A 12,600-nucleotide genomic window follows, 5' to 3' on the forward strand; every position below is an offset into this window, starting at 1 on the left:
TCTGTCTCATGTGAACCGTGGAGTCAGGTTGTTGATTGTGCAGTTCAGTGAAGAATCATTATCTAAGCGCATTATCATTCATGTGAATACAAGAGCAGATGATGTAATTGGACCCTATGAATCGTGTGTGTATAATGTTTATCCCGGCAGCATCTCCGGCCATGCGGGGCTCCACTCCCCTAGACGTGGCGGCCTCCTCTGTGATGGACAACAATGGCCTGGCTTTGGCCCTGGAGGAGCCGGACCTGGATAAGGTGGGCAGTACTGTCTTTTGTTTGTATGAACGCGTGTTTTGTGCCTGCGTTCTGTTCTAAAGGGTCTGTCTGTAACTACACGTCTCCTGGCTGTGTGTTGCAGGTGGTGACGTACCTGGCAGGCTGTGGGCTGCAGAGCTGTCCTATGCTTTTGGACAAGGGCTACCCTGACATTGGCTGGAACCCCATTGAGGGGGAGCGCTACCTCTCCTTCCTGAGATTCGCTGTCTTTGTCAATGGTATGTAGGGTACTTTACTGATGGTCGTCATCAGATACTGTCCTTGGTGTCTGTCCTATGAGGGATGGGGCGTTGTACTGTCCTGAACCATGGTCTCTGTAAGGTGAATGATGGGGCTTAGTACTGCCCTGAACCGTGGTCTCTGTAGTATGAATGTTCAGGACAGTACCACGCCCCGTCCATGTTCTCTGTTAGGTGAAGGATGGGGTGTGGTACTGTCCTGAACATTGGTCTCTGTAAGGTGAAGGATGGGGTGTGGTACTGTCCTGAACCATGGTCTCTGTAAGCTGAAGGATGGGGTGTGGTACTGTCCTGAACCATGGTCTCTGTAAGGTGAAGGATGGATGGGGCTTAGTACTGCCCTGAGTCGTGGTCTCTGTACTATGAAGGTTCAGGACAGTACCACGCCCCGTCCATGTTCTCTGTTAGGTGAAGGATGGGGTATGGTACTGTCCTGAACATTGGTCTCTGTAAGCTGAAGGATGGGGCGTGGTACTGTTCTGAACCATGGTCTCTTTAAGGTGAAGGATGGATGGGGCGTGGTACTGTCCTGAACCATGGTCTCAGTAAGGTGAAGGATGGGGTATGGTACTGTCCTGAACCTTGGTCTCTGTAAGCTGAAGGATGGGGCATGGTACTGTTCTGAACCATGGTCTCTGTAAGGTGAAGGATGGGGCGTGGTACTGTTCTGAACCATGGTCTCTGTAAGGTGAAGGATGGGGCTTGGTACAGAACTACTAGTAAACAGGAACCATGACAGTCCTGGTGTTCCAGGGAGGTCCTAACAACTTGTCTGTGTTTGTAGGTTAAAGCCTTTCGGCGTGGGCAGAGTTCGAAGGCCTGTCTGTTTGCATTCTGCAGAGCTTGGTTGACTGCCTGAGGGGGTTAGCTGATGAGAGCTACAGCCTCAGGCTAGTAGAGCTTGAGGAAGTCAACATATTGAATATTGGAAAGTGCCTTTGGCTGAAAGAGCAGGGCAGCCATTCATTTGCTTTCTGACAGTGATGGTCCAAAAAGAGGCAGTACATTGGGCAAGCGCTCAATAGATGAGGTTCCTGTCTGGTGCTATTAACCTCTGAGGTGTTTTGGAACCCCAGGGAGTATTTAGTTAATGTCAGTTGTGGATGTGTCTGTGTACTGCAAGCAATATTTATGTTTTTCACCCTCCAGTGCATCTTCTGTGCATCTTGTTTATTGATGTGTTGATGTCAATGCGCTAATGCAGTTTAACACTGAATCATGTTTTATTAACCATGTGTGTGTGTGTGTGTGTGTGTGTGTGTGTGTGTGTGTTGTAGGTGAGAGTGTGGAGGAGAACTCCAGTGTGGTGGTGAAGCTTCTGATCAGACGTCCAGAGTGTTTTGGTCCGGCGCTGAGAGGCGAGGGGGGTAACGGGCTACTGGCAGCCATGAAGGAGGCCATCAAGATCTCGGAGAACCCTGCTCTGGACTTGCCCTCCGCCGCCCAGGGAATCAGCTCGGATGCGTAAGTCCCATACAGTTCCTGGCTCTCGTAGCTATGGAGCAAGAAACCAACAGAACACAGCACAGTAAACCTTGGAGGTTAGCCTGTTAGTTAGACCAGGAGGATGACACCAGTAAGTCTCTCTCATTATGTTTGTAACGGGCAGATCCGCTGAGGATGAGGAGGAGGAAGAGGTGGTGCATATGGGCAATGCCATCATGTCCTTCTACTCTGCCCTCATCGACCTACTGGGACGCTGTGCCCCAGAGATGCACGTGAGTCTGGCCGATGGTCCCGGCACCACAGGCCCGGCTTCTCCGAGAGGCTGCTTCTCATGAGTCATCTCAGCGTCTGCTCTCTGGCGACGTTACTTTTGAATGAGTGCATATTCTCTGCCAGTGATAGTCAGTAGAACTAATAACCTTCTCTCCCGCCCCCCCACCTCCTCAGCTTATCAACAAGGGTAAAGGAGAGGCTCTGCGTATCCGTGCCATCCTGCGTTCCCTAGTGCCCACCGAAGACCTGGTGGGCATCATCAGCATACCCCTGAAAATGCCCGTCGTCCACAAAGGTAGAGGATTTGATCGTTTCCTTTCATTAGCGCACAGTACCATCCCAAATAACTTAGCCATCATGTCCCATCTACTGGATTACCAATCGCAAAAAACAGAAGTTCTGAAAACAACGAATTAGTCAAGTCTTACCATATCTGAAATGGAGGTGCTGATGTGCAGTTGATCCCAGGTCCTAGTTCATATTTGTTTTTAATCAGCCATGTATTTTTACCTCCCACGACTCTGAGTAAGCCGGCTCTGCTCGGCTCTCCTTGTCTTCTCCTTAATTATGTTACAGTGTCTTTTTCTCTATTGATTGTTCTGCACAAGCATGGAAACTGTCGGATCCTAAAACGCTGCTAGCTAGCGCTGCCACACAACAAGTGCTGTCGGCTGGCCAACAATTGAATCACTCAGCCGTTGCCTTCGTTCCCAGAAACCCTCTCGCCAGCTGCACTGCTGCTAATGAATATGAATGTATTTCATAATCAGAAGACACTTACTAGAATGTATGGGCAGCTCGCCAACTGTGAATGCTGCAGGAAAAATGGATTTACATATAGATCTGCCCGCTCTAAAATCCTTATTGATGCAATCAGGAAGGGGACAATAGATTTTGTCCCTGTCCGTTGGTTAGTAGGTCACACGCATTATCTCAGACGCCACTAGACTCGTTTGGACTAATCTTGCCATAGATCTGGCATTTACTAAATGACACTGAATTAGCTGGGGAGGGCACTGCATCACTCGAGATGTACTGCATGTTTACTGTTGCCATGTTTTCATATCCTTTCTCTGCCAAAACTTTAATTTTTCCTCTCTCTTAGATGGCACTGTCACAGAGCCTGATATGGCAGCAAGTTTCTGCCCGGACCACAAGGCTCCCATGGTATTGTTTCTGGACCGTGTCTATGGTATTGAGGACCAAAGCTTTTTACTTCACCTGCTGGAGGTGGGCTTCCTGCCCGACCTGCAAGCGTCCACTTCCCTGGACACGGTAGGTGGGGAGGTAGTTCTCGTCTCATAACTGCTACCAGTGGAAGACACAAACCTGACTCATACATAAAGTCAGAGGTTTTGCTTTGCTATTGGTGTTGTGGGGTGAGGTTTTCAGGGATGTGGAAGTGGAGGCTGGGTATTTAGGGGCATGTGTAATGGGGAATATGTGGATTTAGGGTTGAGGGCCTCAGAACTAGCGTTAGGAAGGTGTGTGTGTGTGTGTGTGTGTGTCGTTATCCTTGTTGATTCCTTGGGCCTCTTGATATGGCCTGGAATATCACTCGTTCATCACACACCATTTAATCTAGTAGTTAACAATTCCCGGCCTTGTCAATGATAGTGTCCCAGGCCTGGTATTCGAGAGCAAAAGTGTAGATATCACCTCCTGTTGGTTTGCCCTCCTACTGTACTCCCTTAGCATTATGACATGTCCAGCACCGGTACACCTGACAACAGCGACTGTGTGATGGTTGCATTGCCCCCCCCCCCGTAGGAGGCGCTGAGCACCACAGAGACAGCCCTGGCCATGAACAGATACATCGGCTCTGCCATGCTGCCCCTGCTCACCCGCTGCGCCCCCCACTTCGCCGGCACCGAGCACTACGCTGCTCTCATGGACTCCACGCTGCTCACGGTCTACCGGCTGTCCAAGGGCCGCTCGCTCACCAAGGCACAGAGGGACGCCATTGAGGAGTGTCTGCTGGCCGCCTGCAAGTAAGAAGCTCCTTTGTGAACAGCGACAGCGCTCCAGGAAGTGAAGCTCTCCGTGTGTGACCGTAGAGCAACCGGTCCACAGTTGACGTGATGCTCTGTCCCCCGGTATGTTCCTCTTGCAGGTACCTGCGCCCCTCTATGCTGCAGCAGCTCCTGCGACGCCTCGTCTTCGACGTTCCCTTGCTGACAGAGTACTGCAAGATGCCTCTCAGGGTATTGTCTCCCCTCCCGCTCCTCCTCTCTGTCTGTAACTCTGCCATATTCCTCCCCCCAGCTCTGTCTCTCTCTGCCCAGGTTCTCTGCCCTCAACATGCTGTGCTTCATGGTCGTGAGGAGGCTACAAGTTATGAACGCTGTTCTGCTGAGCAGAACACGTGCTGTTTATCAGCCATGGAGCCCCTGCCTGTCTCCCTGCCTCTCTCCCTGCCTGTCTCCCTGCCTGTCTCCCTGCCTCTCTCCCTGCCTGTCTCCCTGCCTGTCTCCCTGCCTCTCTCCCTGCCTGTCTCCCTGCCTGTCTCCCTGCCTGTCTCCCTGCCTCTCTCCCTGCCTGTCTCTCCGTCTCCCGGCTTGTCTCTCTGCCTGTCTCATTCTTGTTCTTACTCTACCTTTCTCACTGTGACTCTCTCTCTCTCTCATTAATTATGCTCTTCCCAGAGTTGTTGGCAGTTCTTCTGTTTTCGATACAACAGCTGGGTAACAAGGAGCAGATAGCAGCTTAGAGGAATTGGATTAAAGCGGTTGGCTTCACTGCTCCCCTCTGTCTGTGTTTGTCCTCTAGAGACTGTAGTGGTAAAATCAGGATGATTTCCTGGGGACGGCTGAACAGCTGATTCTGCATCCACTCACAAGGCTCTCCCAAGAATATCCCATGATGCATCACCAATAGATCATACTTGAGATGTTTGGCTCAGTGTCAGGGTGTTGTCTGACAGTACCCCGATAAAGTGGTGAATTACGTGTTTGCCTGCGATGTAATGATGTTGCTCAGCAGAGTGTGCATTACAACCTCTCACTCGGTCTAATGGACAGACTTCTGACACGTTTCTCCTCCACCTACACAGCTCTTGACCAACCACTACGAGCAGAGCTGGAAGTATTACTGTCTGCCATCAGGCTGGGGCAGCTACGGCATGGCCTCAGACGAGGAGCTGCTCCTCACAAAGAAGATCTTCTGGGGTGTTTTGGACTCTCTCTCACAGAGGGTACGGCAGGGTCACCTCAAGTCAAACAGGCAGACCCAGGGGACTTTAGGACCCCAGCAAGCTTGTAGTTAATAGAGAGTTGAGTGGTGGATGACAATCCAGTCAAAGCATGACTATGTTGATCAGTTCACGTCCACACGTGATTATCTTTAGTAGCCTAGTACAAGCACAATATCGTCATCATTTTGAATAATCTCTAAGAACACCTTATTGTATTTCTGTAATTATGTAATATGATTACATGATGATATATACTGTATAGTATGGTTTTTATGTAAATAGCTGAGTTAATCCTGTTAGCATGTAAATAAGAAATGACTGTTGGTAAGAAAGAGGGCAGGCTGTGAACATCAATGTTTCAGCATCTCTCATAGATCTCAGACTCTGCTTTCTAGGCCTACAGGGACTTCTGTGCATTAAACATTTGTATTTTCCTCTAGCCATTCCTGCAGTCTTTAGTTATTATGCTTGGTCAGATAACAGTGGAGGTTCCTCTGCCAGTCCAATAATCGTAGCGTAATTTACCTTGCAGAAATACGACGCAGATCTCTTTAAGATGGCCATGCCTTGTCTGAGTGCCATAGCTGGGGCTCTACCGCCTGACTACATGGACGCCACCATCAGCACCAACCAGGAGAAACCTGTGTCTGTGGACGCTCAGGGCAACTTCGAGCCCAAACCCATCAGCACAGCCAAGTGAGTGTCTGTATTTGGTGACTGTCCAGTTTATGAACGGTCACTGGCCACTCAAGATAATCCCTTGTTGAACGAAGGGATAACACTTTGACTTATCAGTGCATTGTTGAAATAATGCGCATATTCCTTTCATCTGCCGGGCATTTGTTTTCCAAACCGACCGTGCATTTACTGGGGCTTTCATACAGTGTTCTTCATATACATGCTTTATTATGGATGTTCAGATTCATTCGTGCATTGAGTAATGGTTACTGTTACTTTACAGCATAGCTCTTCCAGAGAAACTGGAACACTTCGCCAACAAATATGCAGCGCACTGCCATGACAAATGGTCAGCAGAGAAGGTTAGGCCAGTGATGGGCTCTTATGCCAGAAACATTTATATTACAGTATGCAAAATTACACCTGGAACCAAATCACTCTGACACAGAATTTGTAATTATCTACAGTTTTTGCACCTTTCTTTATATAAATCTTTCACACTAATTGTGAGCTCTGAGTTTTTTGTAAAATGTTTCTCATCTTTGTATAAGGCTTCTGCTTCTGTCTGCAGGTGATGTTGGGATGGAAGTACGGGGATTGTATAGACGACAAGGCCAAGACTCACCCTCAGCTCAGGACATACAAAGGCCTCACGGAGAAGGTTGATTTCTCTACAACACACCACAGAAGAAGACTAAACCATGTGAGGATGAAGTTCCATAACGCCTCTGTCTCCTGGTGTGTGTCCTCTAATGTTCCACAGGAGAAGGAGATTTACAGGTGGCCTGTGAGGGAGACTTTGAAGAGCATGCTGGCCATGGGCTGGAACATTGACAGGACCAAGGACGGAGAGACCATGTCCCAACGGGAGACCGAGAAAATGCGCAAGATCTCGCAGTCCTCCTCTCAGGTGCGGTATGAAGTCACACTTCCATAACTGGTCGTACCAGGGGCCCCATTTATCCATGTTGAGTGAAACGGTTATCAAATATTACTTAACAGAATATACATGTTCGCATAGAAAGTGTGATTTATCAAGCAATCAAATAAGCGTCTTACGCCTACAAATAGGAGATCCCAATTGATGAATCACATTTTCTTGCATGTATGACCTCTCGCAAAAAGCCAAGGTCATTCATTTTCATGCATGACCTTGGCTATTTGCATTTTGAAACGTTCCTAACTGACCATATATGGTCAAATCCTCCCTTTAAATATAGAATACAGAACACGGCAGCAACTTTACCATAGCTGAAATAGAGGCGGTTGTGTCAGAAGGGACACAGCATTAACGCACATCAAGGGATCTACATAGAGTATAGCTTCCGGTTGATTTAGCACCAGCAAATAGCTGGTAGAGAACACTCATCAATAAGCCAGGAATTGTCCACAGCTCCACCATGTGGCCTTAATGGCAAACCCAGCTATGACATTCTACAAAAATCAAGAACTGGAGTAAGCCACCTTGCCAGCACGTGATACGCTATGTGTCATACTCTACACATCACATAACAGTGGCATGTATTTCAATTACATAGTTAAACTTGAATCAGAATGGTGTACTTTATGTGGGTTATTACTGTACTAAATCTGAATATTTCTCTACTTTATATGGGTTATCTTGATGTGCACTGATCTGTTTCAAATTAATGATATCGTCAAGATACTCTGCAATATTTTCCAGTGGAAATGCAATAAAATCCCCATATTATTTTCACAATATCACACGTTTTATCATGTGTGCTCTCTGTTCACCAGGCTTCACAAACACGTCTGTGCTTGACAAACGTTGCGGTTCTACCACTCCGAACCCTTTGTATGCATGTCATGTCTGTACGTCCATTTACGCACACTTCAAGCAAGTGTCTATATTGCCACGTCACACATTGTCTGGGAATGATCTCACGCTTGGCTTACACCCAGAACATAGTTTAGTGTTTACGCACTGCTGACTCCTCTGTTCAGTTTAAGTTTGTATTACTGACTTTTTCTTCTTGACTCTGGGCAGGCTAATGGGTTCAACCCAACTCCAATAGACACCAGCAGTGTGGTTCTGTCTAGAGAGTTACAGGTGAGTTCATTCCCAAGCTGTTATTTGTTGTTAGTTGTGTGGCTCGATATAACTAGCAGAAACACGTTTTGGTTGAGCTGAAATATCTTATTGATTTAACAGTTTCTTTTGTTTCTTTTAACCAAGGGCATGGTGGAAGTTGTGGCTGAGAATTACCACAACATTTGGGCAAAGAAGAAAAAAAATGATCTTGGAATTAGAGGTGATAAGCGACACTTCACTGCTTACGTTGATCGATATTATGTCATCTGTAAAGACCTCTTTTCCTCAGCAGTCATGATATGCTGATGCAGAGCCTAAAACCCAGAAGTGCAAGCAATTATTACCGGCCTAGTGGTTAGGAACCACTCCTTATAGAGAGACCGTAACCTAGGAGGAAACCTGGGCTGTCTATACTCATGACATTGTACTTCCTCTGGAATTTCATGTAACCTTCATGGATCCTTCGTGTAACCTTCGTGTATACATTATTTTATTTTTAGTGTTGTTATTTGTGCTTCCAGGTGGGGCAACTCACCCCCTGCTTGTGCCCTATGACACCCTGACTGCCAAAGAGAAGGCCAAAGACAGAGAGAAGGCCCAAGACCTCTTCCGCTTCCTCCAGATCAACGGCTTTGCCATCACCAGGTGTGTGTGTGTGTGTGTGTGTGACGTTGATTTTAATCATTGTGACAGAATGACACTTCATCTGTCCCTTTTCCCTGTTGTAGAGGGCTGAAGGACATGGAGCGGGACTCGTCGTCCATGGAGAAGAGATTTGCCTACAAGTTCCTTAAGAAACTGCTGAAGTATGTGAACTCAGCCCAGGAGTTCATCGCCCACCTCGGTAGGGATCCATCAGAATAAGCAGTAGGAAACAGGGCTGGGTCAATAAAGAATTTCTGAATGTATTTAAATTCAACCCATACATTTGAATTGGACAACCTTACCTAAAGCAGAATTTGTATTGAATTTAGGCTGAAGGAAGTATAATATAAATCAATTCAAAACTTAATAAGAGACAAGCTAAGGTCTCTGCCTACTAACTGTTGTCATTTCAGAGGTAATGGCTACGACAGGGAAGACAGAAAAGTCACCCCATGAGCAAGAAATCAAGTTCTTTGCCAAAGTGAGAATTTTACATTTATAACGAATAATCCTCAACGGGAACTACATGAGATCTCTGATTTGAGATGGACACAATTCTTCTCCATTTTGGATCTCCTTTAGGTCCTCCTACCCCTGATAGACCAGTACTTTAAGAACCACAGTCTCTACTTCCTGTCTTCACCCAGTAAGAACCTGAGTAGTAGCGGCTATGCCTCTAATAAGGAGAAGGAGATGGTGACCAGGTCAGTACACTACGGTCTCATCCCTGCAGCCAGGGACACTTGTCACTACTTCAGTACTACTTACTTACTCCTTACTAATCTCCTCTCATCTTATTGTCTTTTCCTCCTACCTTCTGCTCCCTGCTTTTTTCTTTATTTCCTTCTATTACTTTCCCCAGCCTGTTCTGTAAACTGGCAGCTCTTGTCAGACACAGGATTTCCCTCTTTGGTAAGAAGTTGATTCTCTGCTCTCTTCGGCGCTGTGGGGAGGATGAATGACTACAACTCCTCTGTGTGTGTGTGTGTGTGTGTGTGTCCTATGCTAATGTCTGTGTCGTTCCCCTGCAGGGAGTGACTCCACCACCATGGTGAGCTGTCTTCACATCCTGGCCCACACACTGGACACCAGGTAGGTGGAGCTCAGTCGCACAGCTACGTCACAATAGACACCCCAGAGACTGACTTTCAGTTGACGGTTTGATGTTACAAATCATTTGGAATGAGACCCTGTGATGTCCAGCATATATAGCTCCGGAAAAAATGAAGAGTCCACTGCACCTTTTTCTTTCCTTTCCAAAAAAGTTGAAAAGGAAGTTTTCGAGTGAGGAACAGAAGCGTTCAATTTGCAGTGGTCTCTCTATTTTAACCCTTCTGTTCCAAAAAAGTTGAAAATCTTCCTTTTCAACTTTTTTGGAAAGGAAAGAAAAAGGTGCAGTGGTCTCTCTATTTTTTCCGGAGCTGTATAACATTACATTACCCATCCACCGTGTTTACGCTCGCTAGTTTTTGTTATTCAAGTAATCTTGGAATCATTGACATTATTGGAGATCTGCAGGCATTTGGATTAGTACCTTCTGCATGGTAACACAGCATGGTAACACTGCATGTGCTGTAGCTGGCTCTGGGCTGCTATTATCCTTTTTTAAAAAACGAGTAATGTCTTTTTTGAAGCAGCAGTTCTCACAAATGAGGTTAAAATGGCAATGCTTTGTTAACCATGATGTTGATTCAGACAATGGACTGTACTTGCCCATTTGTCCTACGCCTCAACCCATTAGGGAGATGCGTCAATGCTTCAAAGTGTTGGGCATTACGAAATGCATTACAAAAAAAAGGACCAATCCCTCAAACTGTTTGGCGGTGTACCACGCCGACAACCTCACCTTGAATCTAAAGATGTATGTGAATTATTGACCGTATACATAATGCGCTGTAAATTCAGACTGAAGCATCTCAAGCACATGAGATAAGACAAGGGACCTCTTGGCAATATGATCTTCACTCTCTATGGAAATGAGGCTGTCCTTGGAACTCTTTTATCATGGTAATTAGTATTCTAATACAATACAGGAAGTTAATGATTCCACGTGGGGACATTGTTTGATTGTTGTAAGCACCACCGGCAGCAATGACAGAGGACATCCTGGCTCCCGTCAATGACAACCCCATCCTCCTCCTCCTCCTCCTCAGGACAGTGATGAAGTCTGGTTCAGAGCTGGTGAAGGCAGGGCTGAGGACGTTCTTTGAGAACGCCGCAGAGGATCTGGAGAAGACCTTTGAGAACCTGAAGCTGGGGAAGTTCACCCATTCCCGCTCCCAGATGAAGGGCGTGTCCCAGAACATCAACTACACCACGGTGGCCCTGCTGCCCATCCTCACTGCCCTGTTCCAACACATCACCCAGCACCACTTTGGAGTGGACCTGCTCTGTGAGTCACCTCGGCAAGGCGTGCGGGACATATCTAGGGGGGTTTCTTCATGTCATATCACTGATATGTTTCCATACGAACCAATCGGTCAAATGTGTTATGCATGTTTATGTCAGCATTTGCCGCTAAGTGCTTGGATTGATACCCAGCCGAAATCCACGAAGAGCAAGCAAAACAACACACTTTTTCCTACTGCTTTTTCAGTGGATGACGTCCAAGTGTCATGCTATCGTATCCTGACAAGCCTCTATGCACTCGGGACTGGGAAAAACATCTATGTGGAGAGGTACAATTATTGAAATATCCCTGGTAGACAAATCTCCCTTTATACAGTATCCAGAGATGCGTCTGTCTGACCCATGCCGCTGCCACCCCCTCCAGGCAGCTTCCGGCCCTGGGGGAGTGTCTGGCCACCCTAGCAGGGGCAATGCCTGTGGCTTTCCTGGAGCCCCTGCTCAACGCGCTCAACCCCTGTTCTGTCTTTAACACCAAGACCGCCCGGGAACGTGCCAGTGAGTGACGCGCTTCTAACACGCTCCATAGTGTAGTGTTCTAGTGGCCGTTGGCAGGCGTGTTCATCCCGTGTGTGTGCTGTTTGTGAAGTCCTAGGAATGCCGGAAACCGTGGAGGAGCTGTGTCCGGATATGCCCCAGCTGGATGTGCTCATGAAGGACATCAACGACATTTCGGAGTCGGGGGCGCGCTACACCGAGATGCCCCACGTCATTGAGGTGGTGCTGCCTATGTTGTGTAACTATCTGTCCTACTGGTGGGAGAGGGGCCCAGAGAACCAGGCACCCCAGCACAGCGCCGTCTTCTGCACCACGGTCACCTCGGAACACCTCAGTCTCATCCTAGGGAACATCCTGAAGATCCTCAACAGCAACCTGGGCATCGACGAGGCCTCATGGATGAAGAGGATCGCTGGTGAGCGGCGTTCCGGAACTGTTACTTTGGAATGGAGCTTTGACGGGCATGCTGGTTTTTTGAGGGCGCCATTTTCTTCGTAAATGTCTCATTACGGCTTGAGCTTGTCAGTGACCACACAGTACCTTGTCGTCATGACACTCAGTTGGCGATACAATATGTAATGGGAATTAGTAATGGACTTTTATCTTGAGTGTACAGGCTATAAAACGCAGAGTATGCCTGGGGCAGAGTGGATAGAGAACTAAAACTAAAATGACTTTTGAAGGGAAAAGCGCTTAATACATGTTGGGATGTAAAACATAAAATAGACCTGTTTGATGGTAAATGCGATCATTTAAAAATTTTAATAATACTTTTGTACTGAGAAACCCAACTAAGAATTTCTGTTTGATTAAATGTTTGCTAGGTTGCGTAACAGTTTGTGCTTTTCAAACTGTGCTCCTCAGTTGAGCGATCATTCCTAGCGGTCATGTATT

The 12,600-nt window shown here is 47.2% G+C and overlaps 1 protein-coding gene across 1 annotated transcript in view; it reads left to right on the forward strand.

The window, feature by feature from the left end:
- Window positions 1–12,600, forward strand: part of LOC105015717 (ryanodine receptor 3) — a 113,040-nt gene that overhangs the window by 79,179 nt on the left and 21,261 nt on the right. Inside the window, exons 43-67 of the mRNA XM_020054320.2 lie at window positions 151–254; window positions 358–493; window positions 1,792–1,978; window positions 2,124–2,232; window positions 2,408–2,528; window positions 3,339–3,508; window positions 4,004–4,224; window positions 4,347–4,437; window positions 5,286–5,426; window positions 5,959–6,122; window positions 6,388–6,466; window positions 6,676–6,765; window positions 6,868–7,014; window positions 8,113–8,175; window positions 8,302–8,377; window positions 8,679–8,802; window positions 8,886–9,001; window positions 9,216–9,283; window positions 9,385–9,506; window positions 9,665–9,714; window positions 9,834–9,894; window positions 10,956–11,194; window positions 11,399–11,480; window positions 11,576–11,706; window positions 11,798–12,121. Coding sequence (XP_019909879.2) covers window positions 151–254; window positions 358–493; window positions 1,792–1,978; window positions 2,124–2,232; window positions 2,408–2,528; window positions 3,339–3,508; window positions 4,004–4,224; window positions 4,347–4,437; window positions 5,286–5,426; window positions 5,959–6,122; window positions 6,388–6,466; window positions 6,676–6,765; window positions 6,868–7,014; window positions 8,113–8,175; window positions 8,302–8,377; window positions 8,679–8,802; window positions 8,886–9,001; window positions 9,216–9,283; window positions 9,385–9,506; window positions 9,665–9,714; window positions 9,834–9,894; window positions 10,956–11,194; window positions 11,399–11,480; window positions 11,576–11,706; window positions 11,798–12,121 — 3,216 coding nt within the window. The remainder of the gene's footprint in view (window positions 1–150; window positions 255–357; window positions 494–1,791; window positions 1,979–2,123; window positions 2,233–2,407; window positions 2,529–3,338; window positions 3,509–4,003; window positions 4,225–4,346; window positions 4,438–5,285; window positions 5,427–5,958; window positions 6,123–6,387; window positions 6,467–6,675; window positions 6,766–6,867; window positions 7,015–8,112; window positions 8,176–8,301; window positions 8,378–8,678; window positions 8,803–8,885; window positions 9,002–9,215; window positions 9,284–9,384; window positions 9,507–9,664; window positions 9,715–9,833; window positions 9,895–10,955; window positions 11,195–11,398; window positions 11,481–11,575; window positions 11,707–11,797; window positions 12,122–12,600) is intronic.

Source organism: Esox lucius, chromosome 15 (genome assembly GCF_011004845.1).
Source record: "Esox lucius isolate fEsoLuc1 chromosome 15, fEsoLuc1.pri, whole genome shotgun sequence".
Classification (NCBI taxonomy): Eukaryota; Metazoa; Chordata; class Actinopteri; order Esociformes; family Esocidae; genus Esox; species Esox lucius.